Here is a 24,282-nt window from a genome sequence, read left to right as displayed (position 1 = left end):
GACAACTTTATTACCTAAGTCAGCAAGCGACAGGCAATAATGACTGATTTACTAAATTGTACAAATATAAATTACATCTATGTGTGCTAAGCGTGACACACACGCGCGCCCCCTGCTGAAGTGATGATTTTAGCAACAGCAGAGATGTACTTGATTCTGCTACTAGCCCTATTTATACTTTTGTTAGGTCTTCCCCCCTGCCTCTGGCAAAGCCCTTTTACAAAGTATAGGTGAGATAAATGCTTGGATTTTACCTGGTGTAGCTAAAAACCTTTGAAGAGTTTTTCTGACAATTTATTTCATTTTAGAGAAACATCATAATTTGTTGCTTTCAAGAGAACAGTCTCTCAGTAGCTGTCCTACACTGGTTGTCTTATTATAATATGGAAGAACAACAAGCTAAAGGAGGCCCCTGGAATCTTGCTGTTTTGGAATCCAAACTTTCATTCTTTTTGTAAAATGTTCGACTATTTATTTTCCTCAAATAAATGAAAGGTGTCTGCTTTCATCACAAGACATTTATTCTGGAGCCTAACCTTCCTTTTGTTGTATATCTCATTGAGTTTTGTTGCAGTATTAAAATTGTCTGTTACATTTATTTCATAATCCTAAATTTACTTCTTCGCTTTCCCCACTTCTTTATGGTACAAGCTAATATACCTCTTCAGCTTCTCCCAACAACTTTTACAAAGCAACTGTATTATCATTAATAGAAAAACCAGCATTGCATTAAAAATACAGGCAATACAAGTTGAAATGTAAATGTGAATCAAACTTAGACTGTTCAAAAATGCTATGTTTGATTTCATTGTTTCATTTTATATAATAGTAACATTTTCTGTTGTACTTGATGCTTCCATAGAATTCTTATTTTCTTATCAATGACAAAAAAGGAGTAATTTTAATTGAAAAGTGGACCTGAAATCTTTAAAATAGTCAGATTTTTAGTAGTGTCTGTGTTCATTCTTTGAGCAAGTCCTTAAAAAACAAACAAATCCAAACAAACAAGCAAAGAAACCCCAACCACCTCATGATTCCTCCAAAGCCCAATCCTGGAAACTTTTCAACAACTTGATTTCTACATCTGTTCAACAATTTTCATGTGAATACCTTGACCTGTTCTGCATATTAAGCAAAACCAATATTCAGAAAATGAATGAGTGATTCCTTCCATAGTCATTGTTTCTCTATTAAACCTTCTTTATAATTGGCAGTTTCTTTTTGTCTACAATTAAAGTTTCAGAATTGTGTTTAATTGCACATTATATATTCATATTTTCAGCTCCCTGAAAGCTTGCAGAACAGTCTAGCAGAAATGTTTAATTACTTCTACAGATAATCATTAATGTAAATTCTTCCTAATTGCAAAGCATTTTCCAATAATTCTCATATAGTTTTCTTTTCTTAGAGACAACTTATATTCTTGTTTGGTTTCTCGTTCATAGGTTTTCCTGCACTTGCTTGCACTAATGTTATCTGGCTCACACTTTTGCTCATTCTCTCTTGCACTCTCATGTGCTCTCTCTTGCTCATGCACATCCTTCCGCCCTCACTTTCACTATCTCTCCCCCCCCTTCCCTCCACCTCTTGCTTCCCCTCCTCTTCACTCATTTCCCCTCCTCTAGCTTCACCTCCTTTCTCACTTCCTGCACCTCATTTCCCCCTCTCTCTTGCTCCTCCAGTTGCACCCCCTCCCATGCCCCATCCCCTTGCTCATGTCCTTTTCCCCTCTCCCTTCCCCGTCTGTCTCCCTTCCTCTCTCTCTCCCTCTCCCTCTTCCTTCCCCCCGTCTCCCTTCCCCTATCTCCCTCCCCCTTTTCTCTTTCCCCCTCTCTTGCTCCCCCTTCTCTTGCCGTATATTTCTCTTGCTCACCCTCTACATCTCTCTCGCCTTCTCTCTTCCCTCTGCCACTTGCACACTTGCTCACCCTCTCTCATTTCACGTGCCCTCTCTCTCTCACCACATATCTCCCTCTCACTCACTTGCCTGTGTTCTCTCTCTAGCCCACCTTCTCTCTCTCTCTGCCTTCTTTTCCTAGCTCCCCCTCCCCTTCTCTCTTCCTCACTCCCTTTCTCTCTCTTGCCTTCCCTCTCTCACGTCTTCTTGCCTTCTTAGTCTCCTTCTCACCCCTCTCTTACCTTTTTGCCTTCTCTCTTGCCTTCTTTCCCTCACCTTCTCTCTCGCTCTGGCTCTCTTGCCCTCACCACCTCTCTCACTCTCACAGTTCCGCTCCCCTTTGCACAGGTGCCTTCTCTCTCTCACCCTCTCATGCTTTCTTTCTCTTAATTCTTTTCATATTTACATTTGCTCTCTTTAATTGCATGTTGTACCACTAGGTCAGGTCCTTTTCTCATGGATGAGAAATTAGTTGTTTTGGCTCTGGACTTGCTAAGTATCCTTAGATTACACCTACAAAACTGTTAGACCAAGTGTTTTACAGAGATTTGTTATCCATTCATGCTAGATGTTTTTTATTGAACTAAAACATTTAATTTCTGACTTTGCAATGGTATGATTTAGAAATTCAGACTTATTTATTCCAGATGGAAAACTTTTAGGCATTAGATTTTTTTAATGAAAAAAATTAATAAAAATAATTAATTCAGCGAGTGTCGTTGATCAGATTTTTTACGCCTACCTACGTTTCCTTACCTGGAAGAACAAATCTTGTTCTTGATAAGTTTGAAACTAATACTTTGTTATTAGTTGAGACAGCTTTCCAAATGTCAGTTGTGTCAAGTGATATGGATGGTTTTATCTTTTGAAATATGTATATGAGCTGGTGCAATTTCTTTAGTTTGTTTTAAAGATGGATTTGAAAACTATGCCAAATTAGAGTAAGTGCTTCCTAGTGCCTCTGAATCATCTTTGTATTTTGTAATGTATGTGTATGTATATATAGTGATGTACATATGTATGCAGATTCTAGGGCAACAGATTAACGACTTCACTCTTCCTGATGTTAACCTGATTGGAGAGCACGCTGATGCTGCAGAGCTTGGGAGAATGCTTCAGCTTATTTTGGGATGTGCTGTGAATTGTGAACAGAAGCAAGGTATTAAATTTTGAAAGTATATTTTGCTTCCAGGGTAGTTAATGAAAATCTAACTTGCTTTTTAAATAACTGAGGGAAAAAGATTACTATGAGAGGTTACTATGAGAGACAAATTTACTTTTTCTAAATCATAACACTATTTTACAGACAATAAAAGCTGTTATATTATGAGCTTTACTAAGTTTACAGGCTGGAAATGTGGAACTGGTTTTGCTTTCAACATGCATATTAATATCTTTTTCAGCGATATGGATGAGGGGACTGAGTGCGCCCTCAGTAAGTCTGCAGATGACACCAAACTGGGTGGGAGTGTCAATCTGCTGGAGGGTAGGATGGCCCTGCAGAGGAATCTGGACAGGCTGGACTGATGGGCTGAGGCCAACTGTATGAGATTCAACAAGGCCAAGTGCCAGGTCCTGCACTTGGGTCACAACAACCCCATGCAACGCTACAGGCTTGGGGAAGAGTGGCTGGAAGACTGCCTGGCCGAAAAGGACCTGGGGGTGCTGGTGGACAGCCGGCTGAACATGAGCCAGCAGTGTGCCCAGGTGGCCAAGAAGGCCAACAGCATCCTGGCTTGTGTCAGGACTAGTGTGGCCAGCAGGAGCAGGGAAGTGATCATCCCCCTGTACTTGGCACTGGTGAGGCCGCACCTGGAATACTGTGTCCAGTTTTGGGCCCCTCAGTACAAGAAAGACATTGAGGTGCTGGAGCGTGTCCAGAGAAGGGCAACGAAGCTGGTGAAGGGACTGGAGAACAAGCCTTATGAGGAGCGGCTGAGGGAACTGGGACTGTTTAGCCTAGGGAAGAGGAGGCTGAGGGGAGACCTTATTGCTCTCCACAACTACCTGAAAGGAGGTTGTAGTGAGGTGGGTGTTGGTCTCTTCTCCCATGTAATTAGCGATAGGACGAGAGGAAATGGGCTCAAGCTGCATCAGGGGAGGTTTAGGTTGGATATTAGGAAAAAATTCTTCACGGAAAGGGTAGTCAAGCATTGGAACAGGCTGCCTGGAGAGGTGGTGGAGTCACCATCCCTGGAAGTGTTCAAAAAACGGGTAGACGTGGCACTCTGGGACATGGTTTAGTGGTCATGGTGGTGTTGGGTTGATGGTTGGACTGATGATCTTGGAGATCCTTTCCAACCTTAATGATTCGTAGTTTTTACTTTCATTAAAAAATAATCCAGCCACCAAGCCAGGAAACATGAAATTAATTATTACTCTGCCCTTAATTGGTTTAGTGGTGGACTTGGTAGTGTTAGGTTAATGGTTGGACTGGATGATCTTAAAGGTCTTTTCCAACCTAAACGATTCTATGATTCTATGATTCCAAGTCACTTCCCTTCTCTTGGTCTTCCCCCACCCTGCAGCCCCCATGAATGTCACTGTATTGAGTCTGGCTGGGATGGATTTAACTTTTTTCATACAAGCCCATATGGTGCTGTGTTTTGGATTTGTGGCTCAAACAGTGTTGATAACACACTAATATTTTGGCTATTGCTGGACAGTGCTTGCACAGAGTCAAGGTTTTCTTTTTTTTCCCACTCTGCTCCAGCCCAGCGAGGTTGGGAGAGGACACAGCTGGGACAGTTGACCTGAATTGGACAAAGGGATATTCTATACCGTATAACATCATGATCAGCAATAAAAACTGGGGTAGAGGAAGAAGGGGGTGGAGGGGCGTTTTTGACTTCCAAGGTGGCCATTGTTCGGAGACTGGCTGGGCATCGGTCTGCTTGTGGGAGGTGGTGAGTGATTGCCTTTGCACCACTTGGGGTTTTATTTCCCCTCTTTCCTTCACCTATTAAACTGTCTTTATCTTGACCCATGAGTTTTCTTGCTTTTGCTCTTCCTATACTCTCCCCTTTGGGGCAGGGCAGGGGAGAGTGAGTGAGCGGCTGTGTGGGTGCTTAGCTGCTGCCTGGGGTCAACCCACAACAGTCACTTAACTTGTTTATTTAGAACAAGTCCAACCAACAGCCCATAGACTGAATCCACCTTGTGAAAGAAACACTTTCACCCAGTCTGCAGTTTTTCTCTATGGGATGAGAAAAATGGTTGAACAGAAAATCTTGTCTGAATGGCCAGATACTCTTTTTGCTAGCTTACAGTGGAGAGACCCAAACTCTGTTATTATGGAGAAGATAGGAGAGCAGCAGTAGCTGTTCCTATGGGTGGAAGCCCCCTCCCACCGGTGACAGAGGCTTCCTGCAACCTTCACACTTCATTGGAAGCAGTGGCAGCAGCCCAGCTCTGTACGTCAGGAAGAAGCAGTCTTCCCAGCTCAACCACTGCTACTGTCCATCTTTCTGAAGCAAGCAAGAAGGCCAAGTTTAGCACTTCCAGACAGCCAGCATAGATGTATGTTAGTCTGAAAACCAGCTTCTGGAGCTGCTGAAGGTAAAGAGGCAGTGAACTCTACATGGCCATGCCTGAGTATTTACAGCATTTAGGATCCTGTTCTCTCCTATGCAAATCATTTGAATGTTCATGCAATAACCCCATACTTTTGTAATACTGCCTCAAAGCATTACCCTCCTTCTCTGCTGCTAGAGAACAAAACTGAAAGGAAATACGCTTGCAGCAATGCACAGCAATGCAGCTGGAAGAGAAACAACTTGTTTCTGTTTTTACTTACCTAGCAAGATATCCTTTAACTACTCTAAAAAGTTTCTTGAACCCATATGCAGCTTTCCAAATGTTGGAATAGTTGTACCAACATTTGCAGAGGAAAAAACGAGCTCCTAAAGAGCTTGCAAACTTCTGAGATGTGAGTGGCCCTTAATGACTTCAAGTTACAGTGATACCAGGCACTCTGGCAAAGCTAAACACAGACTGCATTATTTTAAACCATAGTGATTTTCAGTCCTGTCCCTTCTCTTTCTTTCTAATAGTGCATGGCTGTTCTAATGCCATGATGCAAATGCATTTTAAAATCTATTCTTCATTTTGACAATTTTAATGTTTTTTCCCCATACAATAACAATATATCATAGGATCATAGAATCATATCCCATTGTTACAAATATTTTTGTCTGTTAAAGCACATAAGAAGTTGCAATTGTATGAATTCTTTGCAGGAAGGGAAACTAAACTTGAGGATGAAGGGTTTCTTTGTTTCTCCTTTTGAAACAAGACAAACTTGAGAGAGGTCAAGTGAATCTCGTCTATAAGCATAAAGGGTACTGTTGTATGGAAATCCAAAGCGAAGGAGAAGAACAAACATGAATCTTAGAATTTTTCAAACACTGAAAACCAGATGGGAATGGTCATTTATGTGCACATTCTAAGGCTTAGGCAGAATAAAAATATGGGTTAACTTACTTGATTTCAGGAGTAACAATTTCCACTGCTAGACTGTCTGAAGGTTCATGGCTTCCCAGGGGCACCAGTGCTGTGTCAAGAAAAGAGATATAAAGTTTACCAGGAAGAACAGTAACTTTCTTTTAAAAGACCAGGAATAAACTTTGTTCTACAAGTTGATAGATTTAGAGTAATGCTCTTGAGTAATTGGGAAATAATACAAATGTCAGGCCTCTAGCAAGAAGGAAAGACAAGCACAACACAATTTGGAGAACAATCACTGTTCCTTTTTTCACCCATTCTGGAGAAGTGATTTTATGGTGGATGGTTTACTGATTGCTTTATATAAGAATTAAAAAGCTGTGCAACGTAACACGTGGAAATAAATTGCAGCATATGAACAATCATGTAGGCATCAGGAAATTGTTACATAATATCCTTTGGAGATGAGAGAGATGTTGAGCATGACTTCAGAAATCAAATTCCTGGGGTAGGGAGAAACATTTTCTAAACCCACCATATGTGGGAAGAGACTAAACATAAAAAATTTCAGTCAAACTGAAAGTTTCATGAGTTTATATGCATTTGAAAACAAAGTAATACCAAAAGTGGGGTTTGAGTTTAGCTGAATTTTAGGTTTATTATCTGGTAATTAAAGACATATCCAGTATTCTCCAGAAGACCTCTGTGCACTTTAGAAAAGATATATTTAATCTCCTTTTTTGTCTCTTACCTGTAGTGGTGAGTTGACCCTCCTGTGCTTGTACACATCGGAGCTCTTCAATAGTTTCTTTTAAAGAATCTCTTTCTGCTCTTAATCTCTGAATAATAGGAACAACAATAATATTAGTCTTGGCACTACAAATCCATCCTTAACACTAAGCAGATTGCCACAAGGCATAGCATCAACACTTAAAAAAAAAGTTATATGCAACTCAAGAGATGATTTTCATGTCAAGGCATTTCAACTAACTTTCAGAATAGAATACAGACCAACTAGTTCCTGGAAACAGCAATTCTTTAAGAAGGTTTGCTGCTGCATATTACACTTGTTGGGCTAAAGATATCAGAATATAAGCTTACAAAAACACAGAATCACAGAATGGTTGAGGTTGGAAGGGACATCTGAAAGTCATCTGGTCCAATGCCCCTGACCAAGAAGGGCCACTTAGAGCTGGTTTCCCAGGACCATGTCCAGACGGCTTTTGAACATCTCCAGGTATGGAGATTATACAACCTCTCTGGGCAACCTGTTCCAGAGCTCAGTCACTCTCACAGTAAAGAAGTGTTTCCTGATGTTCAAACGGAACCTCCTGTGTTTCCATTTGTGCCCATTGCCTCTTGTCTTGTCACTGGGCACCACTGAAAAGAGCCTGGCTCCATCTGCTTTGCATGCTCCAAGTAGCTCCATATCGTTCTTGTACTGAGGAGCTCAGAACTGGACACAGGACTCCAGGCATGGCCTCACCAGTGCTGAATAAAGAGGAAGGATCATAGAATAGAATCATATAATCATAGAATTGTTTAGGTAGGAAGAGACCTTTAAGATCATCCAGTCCAAACATTAGCCTAACATTACCAAGTCCACCACTAAACCAATTAAGGGTAGAGTAATAATTAATTTCATGTTTCCTGGCTTGGTGGCTGGATTATTTTTTAATGAAAGTAAAACTAGAATAGAAGCATTAAGGTTGGAAAGGACCTCTAAGATCATCAGTCCAACCGTCAACCCAACACCACCGTGCCTACTAAACCATGTCCCAGAGTGCCATGTCTACCCATTTTTTGAACACTTCCAGGGATGGTGACTCCACCACCTCTCCGGGCAGCCCCTTCCAATGCTTGACTACCCTTTCCGTGAAGAAATTTTTCCTAATATCCAATCTAAACCTTCTTAAGGTGTTCCAGGGCCCTTGTTGCATCCTTGGGAATGTAATGTCTTATTGTTATCTAGTTCCCTTAAATTATGTTTAACTCAAGTCAGATTAAGGTAAAAATGCAAGCAGTTATTCATAACACTTAAAATCACAGTATCACATAATGGTTGAGGTTGGAAGGGACCTCTGGAGGTCATCTGGTCCAACCCCCCCTGCTCAAGCAGGGCCACCTAGAGCTGATTGCCCAGGACCATGTCCAGATGGCTTTTGAATATTTCCAAGGATGAAGACTCCACAATTTCTCTGGGCCACCTGTTCCAGTGCACAGTAAAAAAAGTGTTTCCTGATTCTCAGATGGAACTTCCTGTGTTTCAGCTTGTGCCCATCACCTTTTGTCCTGTCACTGGGCACCACTGAAAAGAGCCTGGCTCCCTCTTCTATGGACCCTCCCTTCAGGTGTTTACACACATTGATGAGATCCCTCCCAAGCCTTCTCTTCTCTAGAATAAAGAGTCCCAGCTCTCTCAGCCTTTCCTCATAGGAGAGATGCTCCAGTCCTTTCATCATCTTTGTGGCCCTTCGTTGGACTCTCCAATAGCTCCATATCTCTCTTGTACTGAGGAGCCCGGAACTGAACACAGGACTCCAGGCGTGGCCTCACCAGTGCTGAATAAAGAGGAAGGATCACCTCCCTCGACCTGCTGGCAATACTTTGTCTAATGCAGCCCAGGATACCATTTACCCTTTTTGCTGCTGCCAGGTGCCCACCAAGCCACTCTATCACTCCCCTCCTCAGCAAGACAGAGGGGAGAAAATAAGATTAAAAACTCGTGGGTTGAGATAAAGGCAGTTTAATAAGAAAAGCAAAGGCCGCGCATGGAAGCAAAGGAAACAAACAAACAAAAATTATTCTCTGCTTCCCATCGGCAGGCAATGTCCAGCCACTTCCTGGGAAGTAGGGCCTCAGTACACGTAGTGGTTGCTTCGGAAGACAAACGCCTTAATGATGAATTTCCCCTCCTCCTCCTTCTTTCCCTTAGCTTTTATTGCTGAACACCATGTCATATGGTATGGAATATCTCTTTGGTCAGTTTGGGTCAGCTGTCCCATCTATGTCCCCTCCCAACCTCTTGCCCACCCCCGGCCTACTGGCCTTTGTGGGGGGAGTTTGAAGAGACAGCCTCGATGCTGTGGGAACACTGCTCAGCAGGAGCCAAAACATTGGTGTGTTATCAACATTGTTCTAGCTACAAATACAAAGCACAGCACTATGAGGGCTGCTATGGGGAAAGTTAACTCCATCCCAGCCAGACCCAATACAGGCACATTGCTGGCTCATGTTCAACTTGGTGTCCACCAGGGCTCCCCAGGTCCCTTTCTGCCAAGCTGCTTTCCAGATGGGTGGCCCCCAGCATGTACTGGTGCCTGGGGTTGTTCCTCCCCAGGGGCAGGACTTTGCCCTTCCCCTTGTTGAACTGTCAGCCCATTTCTCCAAAGTCCCTCTGGATGACAGCACGACGTATCAGCCACTCCTCCCACTTTTGTGTCACCAGCAAACTTGCTGAGGGTACACTCTGCCCCATCATCCAGATCATTAATGAAGAGGTTAAACAGGACTGGACCCAGGATTGACCCCTGGGGTACACTGCTAGTCACTGGTGTCCAACTAGACTTTGTGCCACTGATCACCACCCTCTGGGCCCAGCCATTCAGCCAGTTTTCAATCCACCTCACTGTCTGCTCATCCAGCCCATACAGCTTCTCTAAGAGGATCTTATGGGAGACAGTGTCAAAGGCCTTCCTGAAGTCAAGCTAGTCAATATCCACTGCTCTGCCCTCATCCACCAGGCCAGTCATTGAATCACAGAAGTTTTTCAAGTTGGTCAAGCATGACTTCCCCTTGGTGAAGCCATGCTGACTAATCCTGATGATTTTTTTGTCCTTCATGTGCCTGGAAATGGTTTCCAGGATTAGCTGCTCCATCACCTTCAAAGGGATGGAGGTGAGGCTGACCAGCCTGTAGTTCCCAGGATCCTCCTTCTTGCCCTTCTTGAAGGTAGCAGTGTGTACTGGTTTTGGCTGGGATACAGTTACTTTTCTTCATAGTATGGGGCTATGTTTTGGGTTTATGACCAAAACAGTTTTGATAAATCCCCCATGTTTTATTTATTACTGAACAGTGCTTACACAGCGTCAAGAGCTTTTCCGTTTCTCACACTGCCCCGCCAGGGAGTAGGCTGAGGGTGCATGAGAAGTTGGGAGGCGACACAGCTAGGACAGCTGACCCCAACTGACCAAATGGCTATTCCCTACCATATGACATCATGCTCAGCAATAAAAACTGTGGGGAAGGAGGAGGAAGGGGAGATGTTTGAAGTTATGTTGTTTGTCTTCCCAAGTAATCGTTACGCGTGATGAAGCCCTGCTTTCCTGGAAACAGCTGAACATCTGCTTGCTGATGGGAAGGAGTGAATGAATTCCTTATTTTTCTTTGCTGGTGTGGGCAGCTTTTGCTTTCCCTATTTAACTGTCTTTATCTCAATGCACATGCTTTCTCACTTTTACCCTTCTAATTCTCTTCCCCATCCCACTGCAGGGGGATTGAGTGTCTGTGTGGGGCTTAGCCTACCAGGGTTAACTCACAACAGAGTGACATTTGTTTCCCTCTAGTCCTAAGGCACCTCTCCCAATCACCATGATCAAGCAAAGATTTTTGAGAGCATCCTCACAATGACATCTGCCAGCTCCCTCAGCACTCGTGGGTGCATCCCATCAGGGCCCATGGACTTACATATGTCCAGTTTGCTTAAGTATTCCCTAACCTGATCCTCTTCCACCAAGCATATGTCTTCCTTGCTCCAGATTTTACCCTGGTCTCTGGGAAATGGGATTCCTGAAGTCCAAACTTGCTGTTAAAGACTGAGGGAAAGAAGGCATTCAGTACCTCAGCCTTTTTCCATGTCCTGTGTCACCAGGTCCCCCATCTCATTCAGCAGTGGGCCCACATTTTCCCTAGTCTCTTTTTTCACCTATGTACTTAGTGAAGCCCTTCTTGTTGCCTTTGACATCCCTGGCCAAATTCAATTCCATTTGGGCTTTGGCTTTCCTAATCTCATCCCAGAACGCTCAGACAATGTCTCTGTGCTCCTCCCAGGTTACCTGTCCTTGCTTCCACCCTCTGTATGCTTCCTTTTTCTGTTTGCAGTTGGCTAGGAGCTCCTTATTCATCCATGCAGGCCTCCTGGCATTTTTGCCTGACTTCCTAGTCTTTGGGATGGAGCTCTCCGGAGCTTGGAGGAGGTGGTCCTTTAATATTAACCAGCTTTCTTGGGCCCCCGCTTCCCTCCAGGGCCTTATCCCATGGGACTCTTCCAAGCAGATCTTTGAAGATGCCAAAACCTGCTCTCCTGAAGTCCAGGGTTATGAGCTTGGTTTTTGCCCTGCTGCCTCCCGTCAGGACCCTGAACTCCACCATCTCATGGTCACTGCAGCCAAGGCTGCCTTTGACCTTCACAACCCCAATGAGCCCCTCCTTGTTGGTAAGTATGAGGTCCAGCAGAGCATCTCTCTTCCTTGGCTCCTCTACCACTTGGATGAGGAAGTTGATGCTGCCTGGATTGCTTATGCCCTGCTGTGTTGTCCCTCCAGCAGATATCAGGGTGGTTGAAGTTCCCCATGAGGACCAGGGCCTGCGAACGTGGGGCTACTTCAAGTAGAAGGCCTCATCCACTTGTTCTTCCTGGTCAGGTGGCCTATAGCAGACACCCACTACAGTGTCACCCTTACCCACCCTGTCTATAATCCTTGCCCAGAAGCTCTCGGGTGGCTCGTCATCCACCCCAGACAGAGCTCCAAGCACTCCAGCTGCTCTCTCTTCCCAGCCTGTCCTTTCTGAAGAGCCTGTATCCCTCCATTGCAACAATCCAGTCATGGAAGCCATCCCACCATGTCTCCGTGATCCCAACAAGTCTGTAGCCCTGCAACTACACACAGATCTCTAACTCCTCATGTTTATTCCCCATGCTGCACGCATTAGTGTACAGGCACTTCAGAGAGGCATCCCAACATGTTCACGTCCTAGAAAGTCTTTGAGGGATTTAGCCATAATGGTGCCTTGTAAGCACTTCCTTGCTGTCCTGGTTTTGGCTGGGATAGAGTTAATTTTCTTCCTAGTAGCTGGCATAGTGCTGTGTTTTGGATTTAGGATGAGAAGAATGTTGATAACACACTGATGTTTTAGTTGTTGCTAAGTACTGCTTATGCTAGTCAAGGACTTCTCAGCTTCCCATGCTCTGCCAGGTGCACAAGAAACTGGGAGGGGGCACAGCCAGAATAGTTGATCCAAACTGACCAAAGGGCTATTCCATACCATATGACGTCATGCTCAGTATATAAATTGGGGGGAGGTTGTCCGGGGGGGGGGAGCAATCGCTGCTCGGGGACTGTCTGGGTATCGGTCGGCGGGTGTTGAGCAATTGCATTGTGCATCACTTGCTTTGTATATTGTTATTACTGTTATTATTATATTGTTATTATTACTACTACTATTTTACTTTACTTTCTTTCAATTATTAAACTGTTCTTATCTCAACCCAGGAGTTTTTCTCACTCTTACTCCTCCAATTCTCTCCCCCATTCCATCGGGGCAGGGGGACTGAGCGAGCGGCTGCCTGGTGCTTAGTTGCTGGCTGGGGCTAAACCACGACAGGCAGAGATACTGAATGCCTTCTTTCCCTCAGCCATTGGGAGTCAATGTCCTTATGCTCAAGAGGGAGGATATAGAGGATACACGCCACGGGTCACCCTGTGGTCTTACCTGCATAACCATGGAGAGGATATGAGGAAGTGGGATGGAAACTCTACCTTGACCGTAGAGGCACAGGTGCGTGAGTTGCAAGGAAAAAACAATCACAAATGGGGGTTCTTCCAGGAAAAGCGCTGCTCTGGTCTCCAGTGGGAAGTTTCCCAGACAGGGGAGAAGGGCTGATCTTACTCCTGATTTTAATAAAGGAACTCCTGACTCGTATTTACAGGAAGTGAACAAAGAATACTATGACCAGGATTAGAGGGGCCTTGCCTCCAGCCAGGTGGAGGAAAGGGACAACAGGGTTTCCTGGACTGTGAGGATTCAATGGCATGGCACATCAGACCCACAGGAGTAGAAGGTCCGAGTGGACACCGGTGCACAGTGTACCCTAATGCCATCAAGCTGTACAGGGGCAGAACCCATCTGTATTTCTGGAGTGACAGGGGGATCCCAACAGCTAACCGTACTGGAGGCCGAGGTGAGCCTAACTGGGCTGGAGTGGCAGAAGCACCCCATTGTGACTGGCCCAGAGGCTCCGTGCATCCTTGGCATAGACTACCTCAGGAGAGGGTATTTCAAGGACCCAAAAGGGTACTGGTGGGCTTTTGGGATAGCTGACTTGGAGACGGAGGAAATGAAACAGCTGTCCACCTTGCCCGGTCTCTCGGAGGACCCTTCCGTTGTGGGGTTGCTGAGGGTCGAAGAACAACAGGTGCCGATCACTACCACAACAGTGCACCGGGCGGCAATATTGCACCAACCGAGACTCCCCGAATCCCATCCATAAGCTGATTCGTCAACTGGAGAGCCAAGGAGTGATCAGCAAGACTCACTCACCCTTTCACAGTCCCATATGGCCAGTGCGAAAGTCTAATGGGGAGTGGAGACTAACATAGAATCATAGAATCATAGAATGCTTTGGGTTGGAAGGGACCTTTAGAGGTCATCTAGTCCAACCCCCCTGCAGTGAGCAGGGACAGCTTTAACTAGATCAGGTTGCTCAGAGCCCCATCCAACCTGACCTTGAATGTTGCCAGAGATGGGGCCTCTACCACCTCTCCGGGCAACCTGTTCCACAGCTTCACCACCCTCACTGTAAAAAATTTCTTTCTAATGTCTAGTCTAAATCTATTCTTCTTTAGTTTAAATCCGTTATTCCTTGTCCTGTCACAACAGGCCTTGTTAAAAAGATTCCCCCCATCCTTCCTGTAGGCCCCCTTTAAGTACTGGAAGGTCGCAATAAGGTCTCCTCGCAGCCTTCTCTTCTCCAGGCTGAACAATCCCAACTCTCTCAGCCTGTTCTCATAGGAGAGGTGTTCCAGCCCTCAGATCATTTTTGTGGCCCTCTTCTGGACCCGCTCCAGCAGGTCCATGTCCTTCTTGTGCTGAGGGCCCCAGAGCTGGACGCAGTACTCCAGATGAGGTCTTACCAGAGCAGAGTAGAGGGGCAGAATCACCTCCCTCGACCTGCTGGCCACGCTTCTTTTGATGCAGCCCAAGATACGGTTGGCTTTCTGGGCTGCAAGCGCACATTGCCGGCTCATGTCCAGCTTTTCATCCACCAGTACCCCCAAGTCCTTCTCTGCGGGGCTGCTCTCAATCTCTTCATCCCCCAACCTGTACTGATACCGGGGGTTGCCCCGTCCCAGGTGCAGGACCTTGCACTTGGCCTTGTTGAACCTCATGAGGTTCATCATGGTCTAAATTAAGTCACACCACCACTGAGTGCTGCTGTGCCAGAGATGCCCAACGTGGGGCACAAAGGGTTTGAGATAATAACAGATTAACCAGAGTGTATTAAGGAGTCTGTTAACAGTTGTTGGTCATGATATTAGTTCATCTGATCTGCACCATGTTCTTTTTTTTGCAGTACATGTTAAAGCTTGGTGTTGGTTTGTGCAGTGTGCTATGCTCTGCAGTGATTAATAATCTTTTGCTTGGGAGGCTCCTTATCAAAACCCTGACCTTGAGCATTCTTTGGTATTTGGGTTTCATACAGAAGTCATTACTGTATTTCGGGTACCACCTCATGGAGAGAGTTAGCAATTATACCTCTTCCTCTGAGAGGTTTGTTGTGGAGGATATACAGAATGGCACCTTTGCTACCTTCTTCGATGATGTTTCCTCCTTCATTACAACAACTTTTCTGTATCTTGAACATCCTTGAGCAGTTAAGATACATCTATTGATACTTCTTGGGAATATTGTTTTGGTTTTGACAAAGGTTAGTAAGCAGTTTAAGAATATCATCCAGAGATCTGCCCCAAGGCTGGATAGTTAAGAGTGGCAGGGTGTGTGGGATAGTATGGGCAAGACCTGGGACAGTGAGCACCTCCCGTGTTTTGGAACTTCACCCCTGAACAAGTGCAGAATCCTGAAGAACTAGCAAAGTATTTGGAAAAAAGATGTTGTCACCCTGGCAACTCCAAAGAGACACAAATCATTGCAACATGCTGGGGGCTGGCCCATGCCTATCAAGCCGTGGTCAACACTATTCAGTACCCTCAAAAGAAAGAGAAGGTCTCTGGATCTGATGACAAAACAACAAGCACTGTGGCTACTCAAACCCCCACCACAGGAACTGCAGCCACTCCAACCCCAGTGACAGGCACCGTGGCTAAACCAGAGAACCAACCCGTGCCGGTATCAGTTGCCCCTATACAGAAGAAAAAATACACAAGAAAATCAGCTCGTTTAGTAAGGGATGAAGATGAACCAGGGTCATCACGAGAACCAGAGGAGGAAAAACCCATAAATGAGATGGTAACCATCCGATCCCTATCCCTGAGTGAGCTGCGAGATATGCGAAAAGATTTCAGTCACCGTCCAGGCGAGCACATTGTCACGTGGCTGCTCCAAAGCTGGGATCACTGGGCCAGTAGCCTGGAATTAGAGGGTAAGGAAGCCAAGCAGCTGGGATCCCTTTCCAGGGAAGGGGGCATTGACAAATCAATTGGAAAAGGGGCACAAACCCTCAGCCTGTGGAGGCGACTACTGCCAGGCATGAAGGAAATGTATCCCTTCAAGAAAGATGTTATATACTGCCCAGGCAAACTGACCACCACAGAGAAAGGTATCCAGTACCTGAGGGAATTAGGTGTGCTGGAGATGATTAATAGTGACCTGAACAATGAGCAGTTACCCAAAGATCATTTTTTTTCCTGCAGTCCTCAGGCACTTATCCTAGTCACCATGATTGATCAAAGATTATCGAGAGTGGTCTCGCAATGACATCAGCCAGGTCCCTCAGCCCTCGTGGGTACATCCCATCACATCCTATGGACTTCTGTATGTCTAGTTTGCTTAAGTATTCCCTGACCTGATCTTCTGCCATCAAGCGTATGTCTTCCTTGCTCCAGATTTTCCCCTGGTCTCTGGGAAATGGGTTTCCTGAAGTCTGATCTTGCTGTTAAGGACTGAGGGAAAGAAGGCATTCAGTATCTCTGCCTGTCGTGGTTTAGCCCCAGCCAGCAACTAAGCACCACGCAGCCGCTCGCTCACTCCCCCTGCCCCGATGGAATGGGGGAAAGAATCGGAGGAGTAAGAGTGAGAAACACTCCTGGGTTGAGATAAGAACAGTTTAATAATTGAAACAAAATTAAGTACAATAGTAGTAGTAATAATAACAATATAATAATAACAATAATAATAATATAGAAAGCAAGTGATGCACAATGCAATTACTCACCACCCGCCGACCGATACCCAGACAGTTCCTGAGGAGTGATTGCTGCTCCCCGGCCAAACCCCTCAGTTTATATACTGAGCATGATGTCCTATGGTATGGAATAGCCCTTTGGTCAGTTTGGATCAACTGTTCTGGCTGTGCCCCTCCCAGTTTCTTGTGTACCTGGCAGAGCCTGGGAAGCTGAAAAGTCCTTGACTAGCATAAGCAGTCCTTAGCAACAACTGAAACATCAGTGTGTTATCAACATTCTTCTCATCCTAAATCCAAAACACAGCACTATGCCAGCTACTAGGAAGAAAATTAACTCTATCCCAGGCAAAACCAAGACACCGCCTTTCCCATGTCCTTTGTCACTAGGTCCCCTGCCCCATTCAGCAGTGGGCCCACATTTTCCCTAGTCTTCCTTTTGCCACTTAGGTTCTTCGAGAAACCCTTCTTGTTGCCTTTGAAATCCCTGGCCAGATTCGATTCCATTTGGACTTTGGCTTTCCTAACCTCATCCCTGGATGCTCAGACAATGTCTCTGTATTCCTCCCAAGGTACCTGTCTCTGCTTCCACCTTCTGTATACTTTGTTTTTGTGTTTGAGTTTTGTCAGGATCTCCTTGTTCATCCATACAGGTCTTCTGGAATTTTTGCCTGACTCCATATTTGTTGGGATGGAGCTCTCGAGCTTGTAGGAAGCAATCCTTCAGTATCAACCAACTTTCTTGGCCCCTGTTTCCCTCCAGACCCTGGAATAATGCCATGGGAATCTACCAAGCAGATCCCTGAAGAGACCAAAGTCTGCTCTCCTGAAGTCCAGTCTTGTGATCTTGTTTTTTACCCTCCTCTCAGTGTCCTGAACTCTACCATCTCATGGTCACTGCAGCTAAGGCTGCCTTTGACCTTCACATCCCCCATGAGTCCCTCCTTGGTTTTGAGTATGAGGTATAGCAGAGCACCTCTCCTCATTGTTTCCTCTTTCATTGGAGTCAGGAAGTTGTCATCGATGCACTCCAGGAACCTCCTGGATTGCTTATGCCCTGTTGTGTTGTCCCTCCAGCAGATATTGGGGTAAGTTGCAAGAGTCTTCATAAAAAATGTAGGTGGATAAGTGAAAGAAAAAGCTATGCCTTCTGTATTTACACTAAGGTTCTATCAAAGGCTGTTTCTCCCTAATACACCTCACTTCTGTTTCCTTTCTGGCAAAATGGCAGCTCGGTTTTCAAGATTGTTGTCGTCTTCTTGTATTGTGTATCTTAGCTTTTAAGCTAATTTCCCCTTTCCAGTTTTCTCAGGGTTCTAAATTGCTTTAATGTCTCATCCTGAAACTACTTTTATTCTTCCCTTAAGCAGGAGAAAGTCTGGCCATCCTCTTATTTAGAATACAAATGTTTTCCCTTCTGTAAGTACATAAATAACTATTAATTTAAGCCACCTCTCTTCCACTTGACTGCTTAGTTAACATCTCTGAAGTTATCAGTCAAATACTCTCTGACCAAGTTCTTTTAGATATTCCACACTGATACAAAAATTCACAGATACTATTCCTCAAAGGCCAAACCTCTCCGTAGGAGGAAACGGAGTATTCAGAAAGTTCCTAAAATAAAACTCAATAGCAACAAAGTTACTATTAAGCAGGCATCCTTTATTACAGCGCTGGGCAGCACTGGGGTGCTCCAACGATTTGGCAAACTTCCAAAGATTATATACTATAAAGTCATACATATTCATAGATTTCTGAGAATTCATACATATAAACATGAGATTTCATGGAACTCATTAGCATATGCAAATGTCCAATCCGCAGGCATAGTTGTCCTCTTTGGTGGTCTTCGGGGGTCCTCCGGTGGTCTCCAGTAGTCTTCCTCACTTGTCCGCTAGCTGAACTTTGGGCCTCCTTTGTCCATATATGGTCACTGAATTAGCTCATCAGTCCTTTGGCCTTGGAATGTTACAAAACCAGTTCCTTGAGTGCTCATCTTGGCAGAGGTGTCCTGAGTCTATGTTACCAGTGCTTTACACAGGAAGCCTAATGAGCTTGCCTAAGGTCTGTTTTGATTGTGCCAGACAAGGAGTCACATTCTTCGAAATATCTGACCTATTTATGTACTCTGCTCAGCAAATAACTAAAACTGAGTCAGGGACTGTCAGAGGTTTAGCCCTTTCAACACGAGGAGGGTTTAATGCTTAATATAAAATTTACTTATTTTAAGATATTTGATGTTACATGGGATTTTGATTTAGCAGAGTGATACAGCAATATACTGAAATCACAATACAAGCATAATATAGCAATTGCAACATACAGTTGAATCACGGTACAAATGTGATTCCCATTACCGATCTCTCTATGCTCACCATTGCAACACTGGGTGTCCCCAGTTGCCTGGAAGGAATACGTGTCTTGAAGTTAGCTCGAGCCCGTTGCTCTCCTCAAAGTTCATTTTATTAATTGTCCGGTTTTTCTACATTATGTTGGGCTGAGGCACATATACACTCCCCCCCCCCCCGCTAATCTGGCTATCTCAGGAAGCCATTACTCTCTACTGATTACTCAGGGAAGGCTGTTTATACAACCTGATGACCCACTGGTACAGCCCTATAGCTAAAACAAAGGCTACCCTCCAGTCCCCCTTGTGTTGAGGTAAGTTCAGCTTTCTTTACAATAATTGGCGATCATTCCTTACATTCTTCCCTGAGCTCAGCATTCTTGCAGTGTTAGGTTTACGGTTGGACTTGATGATCTTAAAGGTCTTTTCCAACCTAAATGATTCTATGATTCCTCTGATCCTTCTTCCACTGTGGGGGGGTGTGTTGGTTGGTCACAGAAGTGTAAATTTCTCATTCTTTATTTTGGTAGCTGCTTGGCATTTATTAGTGAGGAATGTATCTTTCCCTGAACATTACATATTCTGTCAGTCTAAACATTAAAAATATATGATACATAGATGTATAATCTAGTTATATGTAGTTTGATTATTTACTGTCATGCCTCTTCTAAATTACTTTGAGGTGGCTGATTCCCAACATCTTCCTCTTAGACAAATCATAACAATGATATGCATGGCATTTGGGAAAAAAAAAAGGGTCATGGTACCTGGCTGGGATGCATATGATATTGGACAAGTCACAAATTCTGACTCAGTCTAAACATCAGAATTTGACATTCTAACCACTCAATCCTCTTGCAGCATGCTTCCAATACAGGTCACATCTATATATAGAAAATGAAGAGAAAATGTGGAGAGGATTTATTGTATTCTTAGTTCTGTGCTTTCTCAAGACCTCATATGGAAATTCTGTGAAATGAGGGTGCTGAAGAAAGGCAGGACAAGGAGTCAAAGTCATGGAAAAAGACAGCCCATCCTTGGATCCTGTTCTTCTATTGCCTGAATAATTCGGGAACAAAGGGAGAAAAGCACTTGGAGAGTACAGTTCTTTTGGGAAGTAATGGGGAAGAAAAAAATGGCCATCATAGGCAAAAAACATGTTGCAGTGTTCCAGTGAGCTTTGATTTATGTTTGAATAAACTTTTTTTTTCTATAATGCGTTCTTGAGTTTGCTGGCCTGAAACTTGAAAGGTAATTATAAATTTCAGTCTCATCTGTAGCACCTGCTCAGCTTGTAGGAAAGATACTACTATTGATCTCATGTTCTATGTGACTTTCTCGAGCTTAAATAGTAACACACCTGAATGCTCTTATTTTCAGAGTACATACAAACCATAATGATGATGGAAGAATCAGTTCAACATGTTGTCATGACAGCCATTCAGGAGGTATGTTAGAGTGTCCATAGTGTCTAGAAATTAAGCCTTTCAATATTACAAAAAGCCATACTTTTTTCCACTGTGATGAAAAAAGGGGCACAGACTTTGCAATTTTAGAAGAAACATTTTCCTCTTTTGAGTTAGAAAAACAAATCAAGCAAGCCTTCCTCATGTCAAAGAACTTTGGTTGCATGCCCCACTTCTCTAGAAGTTTAAATCTCCTCAGTTGTGATGGGTTTACCTTGGCTAGACTCCAGGTGCCCACCAAGCCGCTATATCGCTTGCCCTCCTCAACAGGACAGGGGGAGAAAATACAATGGGTTCATGGGTCAAGATAAGGACAGGGAGATCACTTACCAATTACTGTCGTGGGTAAACCAGACTTGATTTGGGGAAATTAATTTAATTTATTGCCAATTAAAAAGAGAGTAGCGTAATGAGAAATAAGAACAAATCTAAAAACACCTTCCCCCCACCCCTCCCTTCTTCCTAGGCTCAACTTCACTCCCAATTTTCTATACCTCCTCCCCCCTGAGCAGCACAGGGGGATGGGCAATAGGGGGTTGCAGTCAGGTCATAACACTTCATCTCTGCCGCTCCTTTCTCCGCACGCTCTTGCCCTGCTCTAGCGTGGGGTCCCACCCACACTATACAGTCCTCCACAAACTTCTCCAATGTAGGTCCTTCCCACAGGCTGCATTTCTTCAAGAGCTCCTCCAGCATGGGTCCGTTCCACAAGGTGCATTCCTTCAGGAATGGACTGCTCCAGCGTGGGCCCCCTGCGAGGTCACAGGTCCTGCCAGGAGCCTGCTCCAGCGTGGGCTCTCCACAGAGTCACAGCTTCCTTCAGGGCACATCCACCTGCTCTGGTATGGGGTCCTCCACGGGCTGCAGGGTGGATGTCTGCTCTAATGTGGACCTCCATGAGCTGCAGGGGGACAACCTGCATCACCATGGTATTCACCACAGGCTACAGGGGAATCTCTGCTTTGGTGCCTGGAGCACCTCCTCCCCCTCCTTCTTCACTGACCTTGGTGTCTGCAGGGTTGTTTCACATATTCTCACTCTTCTCCCTCATCTGCTGTTGCGCATCATTTTTAACCCTTTCTTAACTGTGTTATCACAGAGGTGCTAACATCATCGCTGATTGGCTCAGCTTTGGCCAGTGGTGGGTCTGTCTTGTAGCCAGCTGGAACTGGCTCGTCTGACATGGGGACAGCTTCTTGTGTCTTCTCACAGAAGCCACCCCTACAGCCCCCCCCCCCCGCTACCAAAACCTTGCCATGTAAACCTAATACACTGACTTAAAGAATGTTTTGATAATGGGCTCCCCTTCCTTTACCTTTCCTGCTGTGTAGCTCCTGAAGTGTATTATACTGCTTTTATATAAGCAAACAAATACTGTAGGTTTTTTTCATAAAATCATAGAATCATAGAATATCTTGAGTTGGAAAGACCCATAAGGATCATCAAGTACAACTCCCTGCTCCTCGCAGGACTACCTAACACTAAACCTTATGACTAAGACCACTGTCCAGACGCTCCTTGAACTCTGACAGGCTTGGTGCCATCCCCACTTCCCTGAGGAGCCTGTTCCAGTGACCAACCCCCCTCTCAGTGAGGAACCTTTTCCTAATGTCCAGTCTGAACTTCCCCTGACGCAGCTTCATGCCATTTCCATGTGTCCTATCGCTGACCACCAGAGAGAGGAGATCAGCACCTCCCCCTCCGCTGCCCCCCTTGAGGAAGTTGTAGACTGTGATGAGGTTACCCCTCAACCTTCTCTTCTCCAAGCTGAACAAACCAAGTGACCTCAGCCGCTCCTCATAAGTCTTGCCCTCGAGACCTTTCACCATCTTGGTTGCCCTCCTCTGGACACACTCGAATAGTTTGATGTCCTCCTTGTATTGAGGCGCCCAGAACTGCACACAGTACTCGAGGTGGGGCCGCACCAATGCAGTGTAGAGTGAGACAATCACCTCCCTTGACTGGCTAGCCATGCTGTGCTTGATACACCTCAGGACACGGTTGGCCCTTTTTGGGTGCCAGGGCACACTGTTGACTCCTATTCAACTTGCCATCAACCCAAACCCCCAGATGTCTTTCCGCAGGGCTACTCTCCAGCCTCTCATCCCCCAATTTGTATGTATAACCAGGATTGCCCCATCCCGGGTGCAGAATCCAGCACTTGCTCTTGTTAAATTTCATATGGTTGGTGATTGCCAAGCTCTCTAGTCTATCCAGATCACTCTGTAAGGCCTCTCTACCCTCAAGGGAGTCCACAGCTCCTCCTAGTTTAGTATCACTGGCAAACTTACTTAATGTACATTCAACTCCTGCATCCAGATCATTTATAAAACCATTAAAGAGCACTGGCCCTAAAACTGAGCCCTGGAGAACCCCACTGGCAACTGGTCGCCAGCCTGATGTAACCCCATTTACTATAACTCTTTGAGCCCGACCCATCAGCCAGTTGTTCACCGAACATATTATGGACTTGTCTATCTGTATGCTGGACATTTTGTCCAGAAGGATACTGTGAGAGACAGTATCAAAAGCTTTTAAAAATTTCTATCTAATAATTGGAAAAAAAAATCTGAACAACTAAATGTTGTAACTGGACAAATGAAATAGAGAAACATTCAGCAAAACATTCTTTTGTCTCTTATTAGCAAGATTAATAGACTAGTTAAGGCATTCCTGATAATACTTTGTAGCATGTTAATAAATGCACTGCAATGTATTTTGTAAAAATGTTGTTTTAAGGATAGTAATAGGAATCTTGATTTATTTTTAAGACTATGGAGATGGGAAAGACCATTCTTCTGCTCTGCTTAGCAGTCGTTAGCCTGGAGAGTTGCTCTATGCAGTTTTCTTGATCTTTAACTGATAAATTACACTAACAATGCAGATGGAAGCATAAAAGAAGAAAACTACAGAATAATGTTAGTCACCACTCTGTTGCCATGAGTAACTTCTCATGTGCTCAGTCAGGCTTCATGATGGAGGTTTACTGCAGGGGAATAGTTTCCTGTACTTTCTGACTAGAAAGTGTGGCAAGTGTTCAGAAGAAAATAACAGTTCTTATGTCTTTGTCAATATGCCTTTCCTTCCTAGGCCTTCACTGGTAATCAAATTGCTTCTGAATGTGAGCAAGAATGATGAATTCCATGTTGAACACTAGAGCAATTTCACTATTTCTGTTACATCTCTAAAAGATGTCACTAAAGAGATGTCACTTGAGCCTGAGGGCTTTGCTACTTATCTCTTTGACTCATGTTGCATTCTAACAGTCTTGGATCCTATTGGATGACTATGGAATCATTTCAAGGACTAAAATTGCAGATCGAGAGTTCTTAAAATTAGGATTTTAAAAAAAATCCCTAAACTTCCTGCTAGATCAGCTTCTTTTTTCTGTCTCTAAGTCAGTGCTGTCAGGAACAGGCAAGTGCCGGATTTCCTGCCTAAGTTTTGGGATATTTTACTGGTTTACTTTTGTTTTGTGTTTTGGTTTTTTTTTCAGGGAGCAAAAACATTTCTTTTTGAGTTATTTGCAACATATTTGTAATATATATATATATTTAAAATTTCTTATGGTACTGCTTTCAACCTTAACTTCACCTTAACTGGTGTCAGGGATACTTGGCTATCCATTCCAAGGAAATGATGTTTTGTAAGTATTGTGTCGACAGCTGCCCTTGGTGTGTTATCAGGGGAACTAATAAAACTGGCTGGCAGTCAGAGCTCAGCCTGTTTGAGCTATTGCTTGCTAGAACCTTCAAATCTTATGTCTTTGTCT

General features: G+C 44.4%; 1 protein-coding gene across 1 annotated transcript in view; it reads left to right on the top strand.

Annotated features, from left to right (window-relative positions):
• The window catches only part of LOC142596486 (protein Hook homolog 3-like), a 133,831-nt gene that overhangs the window by 51,280 nt on the left and 58,269 nt on the right, over positions 1-24,282 (top strand). The window contains exons 5-6 of the mRNA XM_075725608.1: positions 2,924-3,056; positions 20,425-20,492. Of these exons, the coding sequence (XP_075581723.1) occupies positions 2,924-3,056; positions 20,425-20,492 (201 nt within the window). The remainder of the gene's footprint in view (positions 1-2,923; positions 3,057-20,424; positions 20,493-24,282) is intronic.

The sequence above is a fragment of the Pelecanus crispus genome, chromosome W (assembly GCF_030463565.1).
Source record: "Pelecanus crispus isolate bPelCri1 chromosome W, bPelCri1.pri, whole genome shotgun sequence".
Taxonomy (NCBI): domain Eukaryota; kingdom Metazoa; phylum Chordata; class Aves; order Pelecaniformes; family Pelecanidae; genus Pelecanus; species Pelecanus crispus.
The sequence above is the reverse complement of the archived record's forward strand: the minus strand, read 5'-3'. Positions and strand labels throughout refer to the sequence as shown.